Here is a 25,086-nt window from a genome sequence, read left to right on the forward strand (position 1 = left end):
CATAATTTGAGATACACTCCTGGAAATTGAAATAAGAACACCGTGAATTCATTGTCCCAGGAAGGGGAAACTTTATTGACACATTCCTGGGGTCAGATACATCACATGATCACACTGACAGAACCACAGGCACATAGACACAGGCAACAGAGCATGCACAATGTCGGCACTAGTACAGTGTATATCCACCTTTCGCAGCAATGCAGGCTGCTATTCTCCCATGGAGACGATCGTAGAGATGCTGGATGTAGTCCTGTGGAACGGCTTGCCATGCCATTTCCACCTGGCGCCTCAGTTGGACCAGCGTTCGTGCTGGACATGCAGACCGCGTGAGACGACGCTTCATCCAGTCCCAAACATGCTCAATGGGGGACAGATCCGGAGATCTTGCTGGCCAGGGTAGTTGACTTACACCTTCTAGAGCACGTTGGGTGGCACGGGATACATGCGGACGTGCATTGTCCTGTTGGAACAGCAAGTTCCCTTGCCGGTCTAGGAATGGTAGAACGATGGGTTCGATGACGGTTTGGATGTACCGTGCACTATTCAGTGTCCCCTCGACGATCACCAGTGGTGTACGGCCAGTGTAGGAGATCGCTCCCCACACCATGATGCCGGGTGTTGGCCCTGTGTGCCTCGGTCGTATGCAGTCCTGATTGTGGCGCTCACCTGCACGGCGCCAAACACGCATACGACCATCATTGGCACCAAGGCAGAAGCGACTCTCATCGCTGAAGACGACACGTCTCCATTCGTCCCTCCATTCACGCCTGTTGCGACACCACTGGAGGCGGGCTGCACGATGTTGGGGCGTGAGCCGAAGACAGCCTAACGGTGTGCGGGACCGTAGCCCAGCTTCATGGAGACGGTTACGAATGGTCCTCGCCGATACCCCAGGAGCAACAGTGTCCCTAATTTGCTGGGAAGTGGCGGTGCGGTCCCCTACAGCACTGCGTAGGATCCTACGGTCTTGGCGTGCATCCGTGCGTCGCTGCGGTCCGGTCCCAGGTCGACGGCACGTGCACCTTCCGCCGACCACTGGCGACAACATCGATGTACTGTGGAGACCTCACGCCCCACGTGTTGAGCAATTCGGCGGTATGTCCACCCGGCCTCCCGCATGCCCACTATACGCCCTCGCTCAAAGTCCGTCAACTGCACATACGGTTCACGTCCACGCTGTCGCGGCATGCTACCAGTGTTAAAGACTGCGATGGAGCTCCGTATGCCACGGCAAACTGGCTGACACTGACGGCGGCGGTGCACAAATGCTGCGCAGCTAGCGCCATTCGACGGCCAACACCGCGGTTCCTGGTGTGTCCGCTGTGCCGTGCATGTGATCATTGCTTGTACAGCCCTCTCGCAGTGTCCGGAGCAAGTATGGTGGGTCTGACACACCGGTGTCAATGTGTTCTTTTTTCCATTTCCAGGAGTGTATCTTGGCATCCTCCTTCTGCTCAGCAGAGAGATCCTGGAGTGCAGCGAGACAGTCACCATCTTCATCAAAGTCTTGATGGTCTCGCACAGGGTTTCTATAGAGACAGTCGGCATCTTGGTGTTTTCTTCCACTTTTAGATGCTATGGTAATGTCATACTCTTGAAGTCTTAGTGCCCACCTGGCGTGTCGACCCGTTGGATCCTCAAGACCTGTCAACCAAAAAAGTGAATGATGGTCTGTAACAACTGTGAATGGCCTTCCATAGAATACTGTCGAAATTTGCATGTGGCCCGGATCACAGCAAGACATTCTCTTGCTGTAGTTGAGTAGTTTCTCTCAGCTTTAGTAAGTGTCCTAGAAGCATAGGCTATAACCTTCTCTTTTCCATCTGAAATTTGCACCAGAACATCACCGGTCCTGTACCCACTGGCATCTGTGTGTAGTTCTGTAGGTGCCCTCTCATCATACAGACCAAGTACAGGGTCAATCGTCAGACTTTTTGCAGCACATCGGAAGAATTTTGTTGAGCACCACCCCAGATAAATTTAGCATTGGCTTTTAACAACTCTTGGAGTGGCCTGGCCTTGATACAAAAGTCTTCGATAAAACGACGATAATAAGAACATAATCCAAGGAAGCTTCTCACATCTCTAATACTTTTAGGAGTAGGAAATTTCGTTATAGATCTCACCTTTTCTGGGTTGGCCACACGCCTTCATTTGACACAAGGTGTCCAAGTATTTTGATTTCTTTTGCTCCAAAGAGACACTTTCTTGGATAAGTTTCAGTCCACCTTGTTGGAGACACTTAAGAACAGCCCTCAGTCTTTTTATGTGTTCATCAAATGTCTCTAGAACACTATAATGTCACCTAAATAACAAAGACACATCGCCCACTTCAGGTGACTTAGAAGATTATCCATCATCTGTTCAAAAGTTGCTGGTGCAGTACACAAACAAAATGGCATTACCTTAAACTCATACAGGCCCTCAGGGATGATAATGTAGTTTTCTCACGATCAGCCTCATCTACTTCAATTTGCCAGTACCCTCAGTACATGTCCATGGTTGAGAAAAACTTAGCCCCCTTCAGACAATCTAGTGTATCATCAATTTGTGGAAGGGGATAAACATTGTTTTTAGTTATCTTATTAAGCTTCCTGTAATCAACACAGAAGTGCCAACTGCCATCCTTCTTCCTGATGAGAACCACTGGTGATGACCCTGGGCTCTGCGAAGGCTGAATGATGTCATTCTTCATCCTTTTCTCTACCTCGTTGCAAATTATTCGACGTTCCGTTGCTGACACACAGTATGCTCTCTGGCTTATTGGTTGATAGTCTCCAGTGCTAAACCAGTGCTTCACCACTGATTTGTCTAATTGGTTCTTCACCTGTGGATTGAAGCATTCAGAGAACTCAAGAAGAATGGCAAATAGCTTCTTCTGTTGTTCCTTAGTGAGATCTGGTGATAGTCGAGCTAGAAGATCTTGTCTTGGTATGGTATCGCCAATTTCACCCACAGACTCATCATGGAGGTTTCTATGACGCTCAGCTGTTCGACAGTTAATGGCTCAATGTTTGCTACACACATGCATCTTGGAAGGATTTGCGGTTCTCGTTGACAGTTAACTATCCACAATTCACCGAATCCATTCTTAAATGAGATGACAGAGGCTGGGATGATCAAGTTATTCTTCAGTGGTATGCTTCTCTTACATTGCACTACAAGATCCATGGGTTGATGCATGGCATGACACATGACAGTTACCTTTCTAGTGCTGACTGCAGGAATGATCACTTCATCCAGCACACATAGTCTCCAAACACTCGGATGCAGATCTTCCTGTCCACAGTATCTCGTCGTGTCCAGCATAATCTTCAAGTGACCACAATCTATAATTGCCTGAGAAGCTTTCAAAAAGTCCCATCTGAGAATGACATCATGACTACATTATGGAAGAGGACGAATTCTAAGGGTTTTGTAAGACCACTTATACCCATACAAATGACACATCTTCCTGTAGGTTTTACATATTTCCCATTAGCCATCTTCAGCAGAGATGTTTTGTTGTCTCGACGAATATGGTTTTCTGCAACTGGCGACAGTACTTCTCTGAAATGACTGAATATACAAGAGCTTGGACTGGTCAGCCATCCATGAGGATATCAACATAGTGTCCTATCATTTTTGTAGTGATTGACGACAGAGGATTTTTCTTTCAGCGGGCTCACCTCCAAGGAAGGTCGCACGCTTTAGTTTTCCAGGTTGCAGCGGCTAGTTTATCAACTGGAGCTTCTAAACAGCGATGGAGACCTTGATCAGCATGTTGGGGAGCGTCCTCTCCAGCGGCTAGCTTGCGGCGATGGCGACCTATATCGTCCTGCACCCACATCTTCTTGTTCATCTTCGTCGTCCCGGAGCTGGTGTCGGCTAAGATCGGTCTGGTGTCTTGTGGTGCAGGTGTCATCAAGTATCTGCCGCCTTTCTCGACAGTAGCGCACCACATGTCCCTGTCATCTGCAGTGGAAACATACTGGTTGGTTATCCTGGGTCCTCCAGACGTCAGTCTTCCTTGGTGCCCACACAGGTTCCTCATGCAGCATTGTAGGAACGTAACCTCACCTGGATATTGACTTTTTCATCATTTTAAAGGGAAATGAAGGACGAGAGATTGGGTTCAATGTCTGTTCCACTTCCTCCTTTATGACCTCTTGAAGCACCTCGGGTTTTTGCTCGCCGTGCAATCCAAGTTCCTTCTGAACTTGCTCTCTCACTATTTGATGAAGAACACTTGTGAAATCAGTTCCTTCCTCCACCACAGACATCGATATGACGTTTAGAAGCCATTCAAACTTATTGCATGTAATTCCTTTTTGATGCATTGTCTCGATATACTGGCACCATTTTATGGAGTTGTCTGCAGTCCAAACCTCCTTCAGGAGTAGGGCTTGATACATGTCCTCAGTGTCACCCTTCATGAGATGTGCAGCCTTATCTTCCTCCTTCATTCTAGGATCCACTATTTTACACGGTTCCAAGATGTCTTGAATGTAGGATGCTGTAGTTTCTCCTGGACGCTGTGTCCTAGACTTTAATTTATCTTCAGCCTTGCACTTCTGTCTTGTGTGTCGCCAAAATACTTGCACGGTTCTGCCTGGAATACTTCCCAGCTTGTGAACCTTTCCTCGTTGTCCTCATACCATTGCTTGGCAGTGCCCTCCAAGTAGAAGAGTACGTTAGCCAAACACACATTGTCACCCCATTTGTTAAATTTGGCTATACGCTCATGTACCTTCAGACACTTGTTTGGATCTTGGCCATCATCACCAGAGAACCCGGAAGGATGTCTCATGTGGTGGCACACAGTTGCTGTCATCGTAACGCCTTCTACTTCTTCTGTCTCCGATAGATTGCGATCTGTTGAATATGACTTGAACTCAGGTTTCTCACCACGTAAACGGCGGCTCTGTCGTGGCCTGATGGGAGCCACTGTGTCATCGATAATGTGCGCTGTCACAAGTTCCAATACCTGGTGCCTCCACCAGAATAATGTCACATAGAAGAAGGAGTCACTAGATGAATGATGAACACTAATTTCACTTAATGCAGGTTTATTCACCACTTACACATACAAGAGCGCGGAGCGAATTGCCTCCGACCAGAACACATATGGAATAGATACAGTTACAGAACATTTGTGTACAGTGATTCTTGACATTTGTGGCTACTTCTAGAATGTACTGGAACCGAATATAGAAATTAAAATTTTACAGTTCAGGGGAGTTTTGAACTGAAGACCCTCCCTGCAGCAGTCTAGTATCATAATCACTACGCTACAGTGACTGTGCGACTCAGCTTCTTCTGTGACAATATAAAGTGAAAGCAATCTTTTGCCCTCCTGCAAATATTTTGTCGCTGTTGGGATCTGTCAAAGATGACCTAGAGCTGTGAAAGGCAGGTGTTTACAGGATTCCGTGCTAATGTGACAAATCTTATATAGGGCAAATGACGCGTACAGTGCAGGATCACTTTGTAGAACATCAGTGGCATACTCGCCTCTTTCAGCCTTGTAAGTCTAACATCGCCAAACACTATATTTCCACTGGTCATGTAATGAATTACAGTGAGACAAAAATTGTGGCCCATGCATCTAACTTTGGAGTTCTGTTATTAATGAGTCCATCGAAATACAACTGTCTGACAGTGAGTCTCATATTAATTGAGATGGCGGTTTCCAGTTGAATTTGGCATGGAATCCAATTATTTAAAAACTTCGTGCTCTCCATAGCCAGCGTAGTTCTGTGATGGAATCACGGGAAGACAATCAAATTGATATTGATGCAGCGAGTTTTCACCACGGATGGCGCGCGGCACAGCAGAATCTAATGTGCTCAATTAGCGCACCCACAACAACAAGTGAATTCACCACACATGTGCTGGCAGGACCTTAAATACCAGAACTCAGTGTGTTTTTGCCAGTATCACCTTAAGATGGCCAGATATTGTGGCAGGAAGTTACAAATATTCGGCTGTTCTCCCGAAATTTTGTGGAACATTGATTTACTACTTTGCAGTTAGCCCTTGTAACTGTTCTGCATAACTGACTGTACTTGCCACTGTGCAACACTTTATTCACAACCATGCTGTTGTCCCTTCAAGTACACACTAGCTTGATTCAAATGTAAATCTGTATCTTGTTAAACAACCACCTCGCGACTATGGTCTCTTCCATTGTCATATGAAATAGGCTACATAATGGAGTTGCAGAAAATATTAATAAATAATGCTCTACAGTCTGTCTTGGAACTCTGTACTAATAATAAATCTGCAAAATGGTCGTGTCCCGTCTGTCGGTCTCTGTACATGCTAATCTCCTAAGCGTCTAGATGAATTTTTGTGGGGTTTTTGCAGGTATCTTGAGCATAGTTTGGGCTGTGTATGGACTTAAGTTCATCAAAATTGGACCATGGAAAATAAAGATATTCTACATTTACATCTACATCTACATTCATACATATTACAAAACTGTAATGTATATATGTATGTATTTGTGTTCTTGTGTTCCACATCTCCTCCGAAGCCACTGGACCAATTTCAACCGAACTTGGTATACATGTCACTTATTGTCTGCAGAGTATCACTGTGCATGTCAGAACCACCTACCTATCATAGGGGTAAGGGTGGGGGTGAAAAAGAAGTGTAAGCCATGACGCATGGATGCCCAGATTATGTTCATCGAGTATTTGAGAATGAGAACAAACTTTACACGTAATTTCAAATCCGTACAAAACATTTTCTCACTGACACCTCCCATACCGTGATGAAATGAAATAACCTTATCTCTTACTACACTTTCTCTGTTCATTTTTGCAAGTGTGACGTTTTAATTTATTACTTCTTTAGTACTAACTGTACTTGCAACAAATTTTACAGACTGTGTTTCTATATACCACTGAATCCACATGCAGTTATATCATTCTATGACAGAGAGAAAGAGAGAGAGGGGGGGGGAGAGGAGATGGATAGAGGGGAGTAGATGGATAGGTAGAGGGGGGGGGGGAGATGGACATAGAAATGGAGATGGACAGAGAAAGGAGAATGGAGGAGGAGGAGACAGACGGGGGGGGGGGGGGGGGGGGGGTGACAGAGGAAATGGACCAGCGAGAAGAAGGGGGGGGGAGGAGATTCACTGATAAGGGTGGACAGAGGGGGACGGTTGACTAATAAAATTTAAATAGATGCATGCCTAGGCAACACTGGATACTCAGCTAATATTTACATAAAGGAGGCCTGCACTTAACTTGGGTCCCAAGTTTGAGTCTCGGTCTGGCACACACTTTTAAATCTGCCAGGAAGTTTCAAGTCTCTTTAACACAGTTGTCTGCCTTAAGTGTTACTTCAAGATCATGAAAAGTACAGGATGGAATAACAACAATATGAATTGGAATAGATTGCTATTCAGCTTGTAGAGTGTCAGATGGGCACATTTACATCCACATCTGCATCCACATCTACATCTACACCTAAGTTGATATCCATACTCCACAAGCCACCCTGTGGTGTGTGACGGAGCATACTTTTGAACTAGTTTCACCTCCCAAGTCACCTGTTCCGGTTGCATATGGTACGCAGGAAGTGAGATGGCAGGTAGGCCTGCATGTGGGCTCAAATCTCTCTAACTCTATCGTGAGGGTCTTTTGGCAAGGTATATCTAGGAGGATGCAAAATATTGGTTGACTCTTCTAGGAATGCATCCTATCAGAACTTTAACAGTAGACTATAAAGTGATACAGAACACATAGAGAACAGTAGAGGTGTGGACAAGGAGGGGAAGGAATAGCGGAGTAGAGATGGGAAATGATGCTGTAGTGCTGTCGATAGATGCATGCATGAACATGGCAGAGACAGGATGGTGACCTGCTAGGTGTAACATTGGGAGGCTGGAGAGAAGAGAACCAACAGAGGGGAAAGGACTATGCAGGTGCACTGAAGGAATAGAAGGGCTGTATGAGGCTGGAGTGATGTGACATTTTGCCTCGGGGTTCTTGCCCCCCACTCTTCACATTGTGTATCCCTTTTTATACACACATAGGTACATTGTAGTTGTAGAATGTGGGCATTTCATGCCAATTAACTTTGAGTGTGGCTCGCCATCATCAATTGAGGGTCACTGTACACAGTCACTCTATAGCCCAATAACACAATGTAATAATGTTTATACCAAAACTTTATACTAGCAGTGAGACATTAGTGAATATTTTAATGAAAGTTGTACCGAGGTTAGATTTCTTGGTTGACATTCTGAAGGATAATAATATTTCTCAAAACAGATTGATTTAAACTTTGATATATATCCCTTTTATTTTTCAGATATGCACAATGTGTGTGAATGGTGGCTACATACAAATAGCTCACTGAATTATCTATCAAAAGTGCAGAATCTGGAATTACTTTGCGCAAACATAGCATTTACACCTAGCCGCATGCATTAAGTAATAAAGTAAAGGCCCACTGCAGGAAAATAACATTCCCATCATACATACTGCCTATTGTGTTACCGACTCTAGATGAAACCAAGACCTCACCGAAGCTCTAGATGCACGATAACAGACAAAAGGCCATTGAGCTCTACCCAGCATGTGTAAGTAGAGGTCTGGTTGCACGATGAGTCCTTGATTCAGTGCAGGTTCATCCTGGCAACCATTCATAATTTTCACAATAATATGACAACTCCCCCCCTCCCATGAACCATGGACCTTGCCGTTGGGGGGGAGGCTTGCGTGCCTCAGCGATACAGATAGCTACGGTGCAACCATAACGGAGGGGTATCTGTTGAGAGGCCAGACAAACGTGTGGTTCCTGAAGACGGGCAGCAGCCTTCTCAGTAGTTGCAGGGGCATCAGTCCGGATGATTGGCCGATCTGGCCTTGTAATACTAACCAAAACAGCTTTGTTGTGCTAGTACTGCGAACGGATGAAAGCAAGTGGGAACTACAGCCGTAATTTTTCCCCGAGGGCATGCAACTTTACTGTTTGGTTAAATAATGATGGCGTCATATTGGGTAAAATATTCCGGAGGTGAAATAGTCCCCCATTTGGGTCTCCAGGTGGGGACTAGTCAAGAGGACGTCATTATCAGGAGAAAGAAAACTGGCGTTCTACGGGTTGAAGCATGGAATGTCAGATCCCTTAATCAGGCATGTAGGTCAGAAAATTTAAAAAGGGAAATGGATAGGTTAAAGTTAAATATAGTGGGAATTAGTGAAGTTTGGTGACAGGAAGAACGAGATTTCTGGTCAGGTGAATACAGGGTTATAAATTCAAAATCAAATAGGGGTAATGCAGGAGTAGGTTTAATAATGAATAAAGAAATAGGAATGCAGGTAAGCTACTACAAACAGCATAGTGAATGCATTATTGTGGCCAAGATAGACACAAAGCCCACGCCTACCACAGTAATACAAATTTATAGGCCGACTAGCTCTGCAGATGATGAAGAAATTGAGGAAATGTATGATGAAATAAAAGAATTTATTCAGGTAGTGAAGGGAGACGAAAATTTAATAGTCATAGGTGACTGGAATTCGATAGTAGGAAAAGGAAGAGAAGGAAACGTAGTAGGTGAATATGGACTGGGGGTAAGAAATGAAAGAGGAAGACGTCTGGTAGAATTTTGCACAGAGCATAACTTAATCATAGCTAACACTTGGTTCAAGAATCATAAAAGAAGATTGTATACATGGAAGAAGCCTGGAGATACTGACAGGTTTCAGATAGATTATATAATGGAAGACAGAGAATTAGGAACCAGGTTTTAAATTGTAAGACATTTCCAGGGGCAGATGTGGACTCTGACCACAATCTATTGGTTATGAACTGTAGATTAAAACTAAAGAAACTGCAAAAAGGTGGGAATTTAAGGAGATGGGATCTGGATAAACTGACAGAACCAGAGGCGGTAGAGAGTTTCAGGGAGAGCATTAGGGAACAATTGACAAGAATGGGGGAAAGAAATACAATAGAAGAAGAAAGGGTAGCTTTGAGAGATGAAATAGTGAAAGCAGCAGAGGATCAAGTAGGTAAAAAGATGAGGGCTAATAGAAATCCTTGGGTAACAGAAGAGATGCTGAATGTAATTGATGAAAGGAGAAAATTTAAAAAAAAAATGCAGTAGATGAAGCAGGAAAAGAGAATACAAATGTCTCAAAAATGAGATTGATAGGGAGTGCAAAATGGCTAATCAGGGATGGCAGAGGACAAATGTAAGGCTGTAGAGGCTTATCTCACCATGGGTAAGATAGACACTGCCTCCAGGAAAATTAAAGAGACCTTTGGAGAAAAGAGAACCACTTGCATGAAATCAAGAGCTCTGATGGAAACCCAGTTCTAAGCAAAGAAGGGAAAGCAGAAAGGTGGAAGGAGTATATAGAAGGTCTATACAAGGGCAATGTTCTTGAGGACAATATTATGGAAATGGAAGAGGATGTAGATGAAGATGAAATGGGAGATACGATACTGTGTGAAGAGTTTGACTGAGCACTGAAAGAACTGAGTCAAAACAAGGCCCCGGGAATAGACAACATTCCTTCAGAACTACTGACAACCCTGGGAGATGCAGTCCTGACAAAACTCTACCATCTGGTGAGCAAGATGTATGAGACAGGCGAAAGACCCTCAGACTTCAAGAAGAATTTAATAATTCTAATCCCAAAGAAAGCAGGTGGTGACAGATGTGAAAATTACCGAACTATCAGTGTAATATGCTACGGCTGCAAAATACTAACACGAAACCTTTATAGATGAATGGAAAAACTGGTAGAAGCCGACCTTGGGGAGGATAGCTTGGATTCCGTAGAAATGTTGGAACACGTGAGGCAATATTCACTGTATGACTTATCTTAGAAAATAGATTAAGGAAAGACAAACCTACATTTCTAGCATTTGTAGACTTAGAGAAAGCTTTAGACAATGTTGACTGGAATACTCTCTTTCAAACTCTGAAGGTGACAGGGAGCAAAAGGCTATTTACAATTTGTACAGAAACCAGATGGCAGTTATAAGAGTCGAGGGCCATGAAAGGGAAGCAGTGGTTGGGAAGGGAGTGAGACAGGGTTGTAGTCTATTCCCAATGTTATTCAGTCTGTATATTGAGCAAGCAGTAAAGGAAACAAAAGAAAAATTCGAAGTAGGAATTAAAATCCGTGGAGAAGAAATTAAAACTTTGAGGTTCGCCGATGACATTGTAATTCTGTCAGAGACAGCAAAGAACCTGGAAGAGCAGCTAAACGGAATGGGCAGTGTCTTTGAAAGGAGGATATAAGATGAATATCAACAAAATCAAAACGAGGATAATGGAATGTAGTGAATTAAATCGGGTGATGCTCAAGGTATTAGATTAGGAAATGACACACTTAAAGTAGTAAATGAGTTTTGCTGTTTGGGGAGCAAAATAACTGATGATGGTCGAAGTAGAGAGGACATAAAATGTAGACTGGCAATGGCAAGGAAGGTGTTTCTGAAGAAGAGAAATTTATTAACATCGAGTATAGATTTAAATGTCAGGAAGTCTTTTTCTGAAGGTATATGTATGGAGTGTAGCCATGTATGGAAGTGAAATGTGGGCAATAAAGAGTTTAGACCAAAAGAGTATAGAAGCTTTCGAAATGTGGTGCTACAGAAGGATGCTGAAGATTAGATGGGTAGATCACATAACTAATGAGGGGGTATTGAATAGATTTGGGGAGAAGAGAAATTTGTTGCACAACTTGACTAGAAGAAGGGATCGATTGGTAGAACATATTCTGAGGCATCAAGGGATCATCAATTTAGTATTGGAGGGTAGCGCAGAGGGTAAAAATTGTAGAGGGAGACCAAGAGATGAATACACTAAGCAGATTCAGAAGGATGTAGGTTGCAGTAGGTACTGGGAGATGAAGCAGCTTGCGCAGGATGTAGTAGCATGGAGAGCTGCATCAAACCATTCTCTGGACTGAAGACCACAACAACAACAATGATATTTTATAAATCACATCTATAATTAAATATACATTGAAAATGATTGGAAACTCAAAGAAGGAGACTCATGCTGATAAGATCATTTGGGTGTCTATATAAGATTCCATAGTTACGTCACTATTGTTTGAAACATTTTTTGTATTTCTTTAGGTAGAAAAATAATCTGTTCACTATGTTGCAGGCCGTATCCTCTTTCATCTTATGTAATAGAGATGTGATTTTTGTGTTACTGTTAAAACTACAGATATGCAATTATGTTCAATGACCTCGTATTGCCGCAGTTCCAAGACTGTCATTGGTCTTTTCTAGTTAGTTATGTGTTCCAGGGATTATTTAGCGTGCTAGATGATGATAAGTATGGAACGAAACATTTTACATTCATATCGCAAATTAAGTTGCCCACTACCTTTTACACATTACAGTAATAGAAATTCTTCTGCAGAATGCAAGGGGCTGTCACAGAGAAAATTTTTCTATCTGTTATCAAATTTTACTTTGTTGTCTATCAGATATTTTATATCACTGGATAAGTGATCAGTAATTTTTGTGCTTAAGACAATTTTAATGTTGTGTAATGAATGTCAGTTTTCCTTCAGGTATTTTAGTTATGTACATCATTGTTCCTTTTGGACTATAGTAGATAATTTACATCAAACTTTGAGGGAATAAATATACTGTAAAGCAGTAGTCAGAATGATGAACTTCTTAAACAGATGTCTACAAGATGATTGTGAATGAGCACCAAGTATTATTCTTATAGCATGTGTTTGTGCAATGAAGAATTTATTTCTTAAACATGAGATACCCGAGAGTATTATTCCGTGTGATGTTATTGAATGAAAATATGTCAACTTACTGATTTGCCTCCCCCACAAAGACTTGCATTCTAAGTGCAAATGTTGTTGAACTAAGCGCTGTAGTAGGAGCGGGGGAGGGTATAAATGGCTGAACATAGTTTTAAAATGTGTTTTTTATATTGGACCCCTAAGAATGTTGAAGTTACTACCCTATTTATTATTTCCTTAGCATGTGTTACCATTATCATTGGTGTAGTACCTCTAGATGTGCAGAACTGAATATTTTGTGTCTTTTTGAAAATAAGGGTGAGACCATTCGCAGAAAACTAGCCAATGATACTTTTAAGAACTTTGTTTACAAATGTTCCCCAATGCCTGATTGCCCTACCTATCTCAACCTGCAATGCCGCTTGGGTTTAGTGATCCTGGTGTTAATTGATCATCCAGTGATTCCAACATAGGCTTTTCCGCATGTAAATGGTATGCGGTATATTCGTGACACTGTAAGTGGGTCCCTTTTCTGCTGTGCCTATCCGAGACACACTTTGTTCTTCTTGATCAGTTTATAAATAGTCTTTAAACTGTTTTTGTGCAATATATGGCCAATTCTATCTTCACTGTGGGAATGTATGGCAGAAAGGTCGAACCCAACATTTCCTCTCCGGATATGTCACTCTGCCAAGTGTTTGATTCCATGACACTTCTTATGTAACTGGTGGGCACCCATTACTCCTCAGAATGCATCCTAGGTGTTACACTTTGTGTCTGACGTGCTGTGGCTCAAATATTCATCTTCTGTGTGTTACAAGCATATTAATCATGCCTCTTTTCTGGTTCGGTTGGTGATTTGATTTTTGTGCACCCAGCGAGATGACTAGGACAAGATCAATAGCACCACTCACAGAAGCAGGCAGAACAAACTAGACCACTGTACCAACTGACAAAGAAAAAGTTTGCAAGATGCAGGAATCAGACCAATAAGACAATTCTCAACATGTCACAGACTGTGGTCAACCTCAGTGAATGACCATTACAAAAGAGGAACAGTCTGTCCTTCGAAAAGGAGAGAATTTCACTATCATCCTGAGAATTATACCTGTAGAGAATATCACTGCTAATATAGAAGTGGCCATTTGAATAATTCCTTATGAAAAAGTTGAGGAAACATGCACTGAAATCACCAAGCAAAACCACCAGGTTTCAACCTGATGAAAGAAGAGTAACAAGCTGTTAGCAGCTTTAACATCAACAGGAGTATACTGTGACTGCCTGCCGAATAGGGAAATGTTGCAATGAAGACTGAAGATTATGAGCAGAAGATCTTGAGGAACTTGCACAACACAGAAGCCCTACCATCTTGGCTGTATAGATTACCAAAGTTCTATAAAGATAATTTTCCACTAAGACAGACTATAAGTGCTCTTGACTCAATGAGGTATAAACACACAAAATACTTGGCATTTCTGCTTCATCCTCAAGGGAGAAAGACAGACACATATAAAAAGACTTAGGACATTTCATTGAGAGGCTAAGGAGACTAATACCTGGACCAAATGACATTCTGGTCAGTTCTGATGTTTCTTTGTTTTCGGAAGTGCTATTCAGTGATTCACTAGAGTATATCAGTTTCATTTTCCTGCAAGACATCACCAAGCTTTTTCATGCATGTCTTACCATGAACTATTTCATGTAACTACTTTGAACAGCTAGAAGGCATCACTGTGGGTAGTCCTCTTAATCCAGTGGCAGCACACTTTCTTCAAGGAACATTTAACAGCACAGAAACTGGACTTAGCACCTTGTAAACCTAAGGTGTGGTACAGATAGGTCAACAATTCCTTCGCTGGGTGGAGCCATGGTAAGGAACAGCTCGGCAACTTCCTTAGACACCTGGACTGTCTCCATGTCACCATAAAATTTATTACAGAGACAGAAAAGGACCAACAGTTGCCTTTTCTAGATGGACTGGTTATAAGGGATGGTGAAACTCTGGGATACAGCATTTGTCAAAAACCAACACACAAGGACTTCTATCTGCACAAACCATCCAATCACCACCCAAGTCAGAAAGGAGGTATGATTAATATGCTCGTAATGTGTGCAAGATAAATGTGTGAGCTGCAGCACCTCAGATGCAAGATGCAACACCTAAAAAGTGTTCTGAGGAACAATCGGTACTACACTAGTTACATAAGTAGTATCACAGACTCAAAAACTTAGTAGAGCAGCACATCAGAAAAAGAAATGCCAGATACAACCTCTCTACCATACATTCATAGAGTAACAGACAGAATCAGCTGTATATGGTGTAAACATGGCGCAAAGGCTATTTATAAAATGACAAAGAAGAACAAAGAGTGTCTCAGATCGGCAAAGCAGAAAAGGAACACAACTGCAATGTCGGGAATACATCGCATACCATGTATATGTGGAAAAGTATTATCTAGAATGAGTGGATAATGAATCAAAACCAGGATCACTGAACATGAACGGCTCTTTAGGTTGGAGCAAGTGTATAAATTGGTTGCAGTGCTGCATGCGCTGTACAAGACTGACCACATAATGTATTTCACTAACATGGAAGTTCTTGCTATAGAGAAGAGCTAAAAGACCCATTTGTTCAGGCAAGCTATAGAAATCCACAAAAATGACAACAGATTCAACAAGAAAAAGGAAAGTCTCAAGCTGAATGGATCCTGGATTCCTGTACTGCAGCAAAAAACCATTGCAAGTAGCAACAATAGTGACAATGACCATGGAAAAGGCTTTTGACTTTGCCAGGCCAGGTGCATATAATCTGCAGCTGTAAACTCAACTCAGGTTTGCCAGCAACAACGACAGGAGAAGCTTTGACAATGTTAGTCACTTGTGCTGGTGAAAAGTCAAAAAGAAATTTTCAAACTTACATTGGCCAAAGTGTCTGAGACAGAAGTCAATAGGAAATTTGTCATTCGAAGAGCTGTTTAACAAAATGCTCATTAAGCTGAAGAGCCTGTGAATTGGCTCCATTTTTTGCATATACAGCCTTTCTCAACCTCTCCCCCCCCCCCCCCCCCCCCCTCTCTCCCCATCCACTTTTTACGCTTATTGGTACTACTGTACTACAATGTTACCTTGCATCTGTCAAGATGAATCTGTTCACTTTCAGTGACTTTTGTGTGATCTACTGGCATTCCATCCACCATTTCATTTTCCTTTATGAGTATGAGAAGGTTGTCCTCTTCATTAATAAGGCTTCTGATATTTTTATGGAAGATACAAAATACATTTTGTTTAATATCAACATCTACATTTACATTTATACTCCGCAAGCCACCCACCAGTGTGTGGCGGATGGCACCTTACGTGCCACTGTCATTACCTCTCTTTCCTGTTCCAGTCGCTTCTGGTTCGAGGGAAGAACGACTGCCGGAAAGCCTCCGTGCTCCCTTGAATCTCTCTAATTTTACATTCATTATCTCCTTGGGAGGTATAAGTAGGGGGAAGCAATATATTCGATACCTTATCCAGAAACGCACCCTCTTGAAATCTGGACAGCTAGCTACACCGCGATGCAGAGCTCCTCTCTTGCAGAGTCTGCCACTTGAGTTTGCTAAACATCTCCGTAATACTATAACGCTTACCAAATAACCCTGTGACGAAACGCTCTGTATCTACTCTGTCAACCTGACCTGGTACGGATCCCACACTGATGAGCAATACTCAAGTATAAGTCGAACGAGTGTTTTGTAAGCCACCTCCTTTGTTGATGGACTACATTTTCTAAGGACTCTCCCAATGAATCTCAACCTGGCACCCGCCTTACCAACAATTACTCTTATATGGTCATTCCACTTCAAATCGTTCCGTACGTATACTCCCAGATATTTTACAGAAGTAACTGCTACCAGTATTTGTTCCGCTATCATATAACCATACAATAAAGGGTCCTTCTTCTATGTATTCGCAATACATTACATTTGTCTATGTTAAGGGTCAGTTGCCACTCCCCGCACCAAGTGCCTATCCACTGCAGATCTTCCTGCATTTTGCCAAAGAACCTGAGACAAAAGCAAACAGGAAATTTGTCAAAAAGTGGCCATGAAAGCCTTAAGAGTTTTGTAGTTCTTTGAATGCTATGTCACAGCAGTGAACCAAAAACCACAGAAGCTTGTACTGTTGGCACTTTACAGGCCACCAGCTGGAAGTATCTGAAGCTTCATAAAGCAGCTAGACACAATTTTCATCAGATTATACAGACTTAATGTGAGGAAAATTGTTGATTTTTGTGTGTGATAGACTTATCAAGGGAGCTGTTGATGTCCAGCTTTGGATTATTTGCTTCAGTAGAGTCCCTAACAAGGATTGAAGGACACAGTGCAACAGGCATTGGCAAGTTGTTTTGAGATCCACAATGGTCAGATGTTAACAGTAAAAGATGATGATCAGTTAGGTACAGATCACAGAAGAAAAATTTTGTTTTGCATAATCATGATTGGTGACTGGATCACTGTGTTTAGAGAGAAATTTATAAAGCAGACAGTGTAGACTGAAAATTTGACTCTTCCTTAAAAATATTCCAGCAGCACTTTGAGTCATATTTTCCCCCAAAACAAACAATGGTAAAATTGATTAGAAGCATGGATAAGAGATGGATAACCCCTGGGATGAAAGTAGCTTTTGCTGGCTAACCTAACTGACAGGACAAGTGGTAGTCAAGACTTGAAAGTTTATTACCACCACTATTGAAAAATCCCCCTGTTTGTTATTAAATAGTTGAAACTCATGCAATATGATTAAAAAATAAAACACTTCAAGATTAAAGCAAAAACAGTTTGAATTGCCAATAAATATGAATCAAACAAAGGTTGTAACTAATCCTAATGAATCTGAGTCCCCAGAAAATATCTCTAGCATAAATGATGACACTCTGAAATCATTGACTACGGAATTCACTGGTTACCTCTTCACAGGGCAGAAATCGTTGCTCTTGCCAATGGCAAATCTTTCAGATTCATTTGATGTACTTGTACAGACACAGTATGTAATGCGAACAGACATCAGTATCAGAAATACTATCCCCAAGACAATTACAAAATTCATCAGTTTACTAATAAGTAGTCATTCTGTTGAACATGATGGCATTTGTTAATATTAAGTCTTGTACTTACTTGATAGGACTTCCATTCAGCTATCTTTGTGGTCAGTCAGTAACTCAAACCATATTATTACCTCCAGAGACTGGTGTGGATGTTAGTTGACGTTGGCAATACGCCGGGAAAGATTTGTCCTACAGGTCAATCTCTGTAGCGGAGTGGTCAGCATAGATGCCTGCCATGTGGAGGGCCCGGGTTTGATTCCCAATACTGCCAAGGGTCTTCCCTTGGTGGAAGGAGTGGTACAAGGTGAATTCACCCTTATGATGCTAGCTGAGTAGCTATGTGATTGAGAAGTAGCAGTTCCAAAGTCTGGAAAGACGCAGAATGGCTGGAAGAGCGGTGTGCTGACCACATGCCCCTTCATATGGCGTCCGCATGACACTACATATCAATCCACAAGACACTGCATATCAGGGGATGACATGGTGGCCAGTTGACATCCCTTGGGCCTTTAGGGCATGGAAGAGGAACTTGTTTCATCCAATTAAAAATGTAAAATATGGCTGGCTGATTGAATATTTTGAGAATTAGGAAACTTGATCAAGGAAATTTGGACAAGGTAATACAAACAAGGCTAAACTTCAGTTGACTGCTTTTAGTGTTCACTTGGATGAATGTCTGGGGGTACAAGAGCTAACTCATTACAAAGCCAAAGTTCCCATTGAGGAGGTACAGAAGGTTAAGTATGGAACAGTAGAGGATGAGCAAGTTCTGAGTTTGGCCTGAGGCTCGACCGACATGGGAGTCCCTTTGACTGACTGTCTCATGTCTAACTCCATGTGCACGGGTGACACACGGTAGTCTTATATGTGTGTTTGCAGTATCCTCCTTCACACGTGAAGCAAACACTTGAAGTCAGTGATCCCAGTGACCCTTTCAGCTTTCCAGCTATGTCCTGTAGCCGTGGACTATGCTCATAGATATTGCCAACTGCTTCCACATTGCGCACCAGGTGTTAAAAAAAATTGCTCTGAGCACTATGCGACTTAACTTCTGAGGTCATCAGTCACCTAGAACTTAGAACTAATTAAACCTAACTAACCTAAGGACGTCACACACATCAATGCCCGAAGCAGGATTCGAACCTGGGACCGTAGCGGTCACGCGCTTCCAGACTGAAGTGACTAGAACCGCACGGCCACACCGGCCGGCACTAGGTGTTATTTATGGCTATGCGTGCTCTATACCTCGAGACACAAAGGCAACTGTCTCCCTTTTAGCTCTTCTGGTATGTGTCTCCTTCATTAGCAGTGAATTTTTTATTTACCGGAGGCTTCCAGATTTGGTACCAGAGCACTGCTTGTGTCCATATTGTTTACTTCTGTGATGTCCCTACCCTCTTCATAGCCCTTTCACTCAATTAAGGCTTCAAGCTTATAAGTTTCTTTCAGACCTTGCTGCTGCCTTCACCTTCAGGCATTGCATTGCCAGCATATATGACAATATTTTCTGACAGACTTAAATATGCTGTAGTAACCCTAGTGTGTAAAATCAAAGTTAAGCAAATCGTCTGTAATTACAGGTCTGTTTCGTTCCTTTCAGTTTTTTCAGAAGTGTTTGAGAAAGTGGCCTATGATAGATGAACAGAACTTGTTACCAATCTCTCTGTTTGGCATTTCTAAAGAATTCTTCACAGAGGAAGCAACACCTCGCAAATAAGATCCTGGCACAGCTAAATGAGACATTACAGTAGTTCCTGTTGGATATTTGTTGACCTTTCCAAAGCCTTTGATTGTGCAAATCAGAAAATTCTACTTTTAAAATTAAGTTGTTAGGGAATCAGTGGCATCTCTTTTGCATGGATGGAGTTTTACCTTCATAACACAAAGCATTGAATATCATTGACAGTCTGTGTCAACTGTATGAAACTGATATAAGAGCAGGTTTGGAGAGGAGAACATGGATAACATGTGATAAGTTCTGAACTCACTCTTGTTATTAATATAAATAAATGATCTTATGTAACTATATAGGTCAGTCCAAAAACTGCGATGTTTGCTGTTGAGACAAACATTTTACTCAAATGTCAAAACTCAAGCTCAGTAGTACAGATCAGGCAATAGTCGAACAGATGTACAAGTGGTTTGTAGGTAACTGTTGAAGTGTTAACTTCACAAAGACTAATATTATGTGATTTCAAACAAGCAAAAATGTTCTGCTACTGCCAGAAGTAGATGTTAATTGACACACGCCAAATTTTAATAGTAATAATATCTATATTTATTTATTTTTTTGACTCACCCTGTATATGAGCAAGGATACTTTTTAGAACACCTGCCACCTTTCATGCTAAGTGAAGATACACTGAGATCTCCACATGGCACCACATATATCACTATTCCCTAATAATCAAACCTTTAGTCCTGTCACGGTCGCCAGTTGTGTTGTAATAATAAAAAAAAAAAGATAAATAAAAATATTATTATTATTATTATTATTATTATTATTATTATTACTAAATATTATTAAATATTCATATGAAAACATATTGTAGGATATAATACGATTCCATTATTAGAAATGTTCTGTGCTTATTTGAATTTTTCTTGGCTATCAGACTTCGCTTACATTTCGCAGGCAGCGGACTGCGAGAACACCGGTGCTTGTCATAATGGAGAAAATCCTCCGTACATAGTTTTCACTTCACTTAATAAATAAAAAATACTTGATACTGTTGTTCAGTATACTGTTATTCATTCACACATATGATATATAGAACTCTTAATACTTCATCTTTTCATCTTTAAAATCACACATCATCATCATCCTTCTACTTACGAGAGAATGTGTGCAGAAAAAAAAACACCTATACAAAAAATTGAAAGTTTTTTTCCTTCCATTTGTCTGCGCCTTACCAAGTATTCATAATTAACGGATTTTCTAATGCTTATGATCTATCTGTGTGTGTGTGTGTGTGTGTGTGTGTGTGTGTGGTGTAGTCTTTCATGTACCTACACAAAGTGAAACACACTGTGTAAAATTCTTTGGGCTCCAGTTGGATGACAGACTAAAATGGAGTTACGTACTTCACTCCTTGCCGTGTTAAGGAATTATCTTGTGGGGCAGTGCACCTAAAGTAAATAAAATGCTTAATTCAGTAGAAGCAAAACATAAGAATTGTATAAAGTAGATAACTGTACAGCTTGCAGAAGTTCTTTGAGGGATCTTGGAATTTTCACTGTAGTTGCAGGCTGTGGTGGCCGTGCGGTTCTAGGAGCTTCAGTCCGGAACCGAGCGACTGCTACGGTCGCAGGTTCGAATCCTGCCTCGGGCATGGATGTGTGTGATGTCCTTAGGTTAGTTAGGTTGTAGTTGACATATTTGTCTCGTGAGAGTCAGTAGATAAGATATTTATCTTAAGATACTGGAGATAATTCTCATTTATTGTTCAGTCTCAGTTGCGCATTTTTAATTACATCACATTTGGATCACTCAGGATCATATTCAGATCTTAAACAAATTAAAACTAAATATGTACCATATAATATTTTACAATAATCAGAAAAAAAGGAATTCTGCATAAGTGTAGAATTTACCTAAGTATTTGTGTCAGCAGCCTGTCTCAGAACCACATATCAGAGTACTGTTTTTAATGGGTATATGTTGGAGGTAGGGGTAGGGGTGGAGGGTAAGGAAGCAAGGAGGAGGCGGTGGGGATGTCATGAGTTCAATAAGAGGGGTCTTGCTGAAATTATAGAAGATATAGTTATGTAAACATTCTCATTAAATTGTTAATATTGTAGAATAATGGGCATGTAAGATGTAAATGACGTAAAATAGTAAAATTGTAAAATTTAAAGAGGGGGTTGAATGGGAGGAAAGAAGGCAAAGGAGGGGTGGAGGGATGGGAAGTGGTAGGTATTGAAAAGAGAGGGTCTTACTCTGAAATTGCAAAGTTCAATTACGTAAGAAACCTTCTGTTAAAATATCAGAATTGTAGACCAGTGGATGTCTAAAAAATGTAAAAAGGGATAAAATAGTAGGTTATATAAGTGGAAATAAAGCAGCTAAAACTGAATTAGCGTCATAATATATTAAAAATGTGAAACTTTGAAAGTACAAAGGCATAAGGTCTTACTCTGAAAGTATTATAAATTGTGTAAAAGTTTTTGTTAATATTAATTATAAGTATAGTGTAGAACAATTGATGTGTAATTAGTGAAAGACAAAAAAGATCATAAAATTGCAGAAATGGAATTATGTAGAGAAGCTAGAATTGCATGAAGTGTTACAAAATATTACAAATTAAAGAAATGGAAAATATAAAACCATAAAAAGTATAAAACAATAAATTGTAGTGTATCAAATGAAGTTATAGGGAATAGGATGTGACAGATATGATTAACAGCATTTGCTCCAATTGATTGTGTTGTACAGTGCGCTGTATTACAGTATGTATGGAAGCCACTCTGCACACTGGCCTGCTGCCAGGACAGTGTGTGAACTGATGTGCAGTCACTGTCTCTTCTAGGTGAGTGGGGCTATTGATCTTGTGTGTGCTGTGATGTGGCAGGCTATTGAAAAAGGCTCAGTAAGTTTCTAAAAAACTGCATTGTTAGTAAAATCAATCTGCTGATTTTGTGTGTTGCCAGGCTCTTGCAGATGGTGTAGAAAAGCTCAGTTTCTTCCAACATTGTCAGCAGGTGTCCCTTATATTCATTGTGCAACACTTCCAAATGTGTATCAGTATTTCCACCAGCATGCTTTGATGTTAGAAGGTGCTCATCAAACATTGTAACTTAAGTTGTTACACATAGTTTCAATTTTATAATTTATTCTTTTATACTTTTTTATGGTTTTACACTTTCACTGTTTTTAAACTTTATAATATTTAATGACACTTTATGCAGCTCTAGCCCCTCTACATAATTCCTTTTCTGTAATTTTACAATCTTTATTTCTTTCACAATTTATACATCCATTATTTTAGGTCTGTACTTTTAACATTTTAACAAAAAATTTTATACAATTTATAATACTTTCAGAGAAAGACCTTATGGGTTCATATTTTAAAAGTTTCACACTTTTAATATGTATGAGCTACTTTGTTTCCACTTTTATAATCTACTGTTTTATCCCTATTGACATTTTTATGCATCCACTGGTCTACACTTCTGGTATTTTAACGGAAGGTTTTTTACGTGATTGACTTTTTGGGATTTTAGTGTAAGATCTCTTTCTAAACCCATAGCGTCCCTGCCTCTACCCTTCCCTCCACCCTATCTCTGTCTTGCTCACTCCCTTTTATAATTTTACTGTTTTATGCCATTTACATTTCACATAGCCATTGTTTTACACTATTAATATTTTAACAAGAATTTTTACATAATTATACCTTCTATAATTGTAACAAGACCCCTCTTATTAAACTCATGACATCCTCACCATCCCCTCCCTGCTTCCTTCCTCCCACTCCCCACCCAAATCATCCTCACTCCTACCCTGCCCCCCCCTCCCCCCCCACTCTTGCTCCCCACCCTACCTTTCATCTCCTTTCCAACATCTCCTGTTTAAAACAATGACTGCTGTTGTGAAATAGAGTACTGTGATATGTGGTTCCTCGTGCAACTACTTAGGTAAATTCCATCCCTGTGTAGAATTCCTTTTTTCTACTTACTGTAAAATATTAGATGGTACATATTTAGTTTTACATTGTTTTGGACCTGAAGGTGATCCTGAGTGATTTAAGCATGCAGTCTAATTAAAAATGTGATGCTGAGACTGAACAAAGATGAGAATTATGTTATATAGGTCTTGGAATTCTTGTTCACTTCCCAACACATTTACTTCTTAATGATATCTATTGCTGACAGTAAAAATCAGTTTCAACTGAACTGTAACACATAAAATCACAATAAAAGATAATAATAATTTTAATGTAGAATTGTACATTCTTTCAAACTGCTCAGAGTGGTGTTACGCAGACCGATGCAACGATATTCAACATGGTCTCGTCTAACACAGACCAAGAACTTTGGACTCCCAATCATTTCAAAAGAAAATTAAATACATACTGTATCAATTTGTTTCTATAAATTATCTGATTATCCAGGTTCAAGGATTGAAAAGTTCTGTTTGTTACGTGGAGCAGAGCAGTGCTTGTTGTGAAGCTACATTACAAGTGATAAGCTACTGGAAACATGACTCAGTGTATACAAAATTCAGTAAACAGACTAAGCTTTTATGATTTGCTTGGCTCTAGTTCATGTGTAGTTTGACTTTTTTCGCGTCCATGAAGATTTTCTCTCTGGGTGTGAAATATAAAACACAATGAATGAATGAAGAAAATAATACTAGGTCTTGTAAAGATGTTAAATTTTGTCATCATGTTTCAGGTGTTTGGTTTAGTGCTCACTAATTTTCCTTGACCTTTTTTAATGGTTGTTTCTTGATAATTTTTAGCTTCTGTATATTTAAAATGTAAATTAAGCAAGAAATGTTGAAGCACAATTAACAGATCTTATAGCATTTCAAGAGAGTTTTTGCTAACAAGTGTTGCTCATAATGCATATTTTTGTATACAGGATTAGCAAACTTTCCCAAATGGCTACAAGTTCTAGTGGTTTGTGCATGCTATCTTGCGGATGCCCCAGCATTGCAGCTAACAGCCATTGCCACTCTGCTTGAGCTAATGTCGCTGTTGCGATCACAGACTCACAGAGATGAAGTGACAGATCATTTGGACCACCAGGGTGTTGTTTCTGTTGTCATGAAACCTCTTTTGAGGCAATGGGATGTGACATTTCTTGAACATCACACAATTACAGTCCAGGTATGTAACAGTTGTGTGTATTTTTTAACTTATATGAAACAGGAAGCAATGTCAAGAAAAGATCTGGTAAAAAAATATAAATTTCTTGATCTAGTAAATAAAAATGTAAACGTATGTTTGTTCAAAACCTTATGTCTCTGGAAGTTCTTCACCAGTTGCTTTGAAATTTTGATGTAGCATTAGATTCAAATACATGCATGTTTTTATAGACCTACTGAAGTGCCATCTGTTGAACATAAATATAAATATATATACATGGTGATTCTAAATTAATTACCTAAGAGTGGCCTAAAATAACACAGGAGATTTGCATACTTAAATAATGTATTCTCAGTTCTGAAATTGACAGAACATCAAGTTTCTTTCTACAATAAATACTCATGGGTTCCTCTTATTACACAGCAGATATTCCATCTGCATGAAA

At 40.6% G+C, this 25,086-nt stretch overlaps 1 protein-coding gene across 1 annotated transcript in view; it reads left to right on the top strand.

Annotated features, from left to right (window-relative positions):
- LOC124803706 (protein dopey-1 homolog) overlaps positions 1-25,086 on the top strand; it is a 370,000-nt gene that overhangs the window by 92,151 nt on the left and 252,763 nt on the right. Inside the window, exon 12 of the mRNA XM_047264693.1 lies at positions 24,415-24,662. Coding sequence (XP_047120649.1) covers positions 24,415-24,662 — 248 coding nt within the window. The remainder of the gene's footprint in view (positions 1-24,414; positions 24,663-25,086) is intronic.

This window comes from Schistocerca piceifrons, chromosome 1 (genome assembly GCF_021461385.2).
Source record: "Schistocerca piceifrons isolate TAMUIC-IGC-003096 chromosome 1, iqSchPice1.1, whole genome shotgun sequence".
Classification (NCBI taxonomy): domain Eukaryota; kingdom Metazoa; phylum Arthropoda; class Insecta; order Orthoptera; family Acrididae; genus Schistocerca; species Schistocerca piceifrons.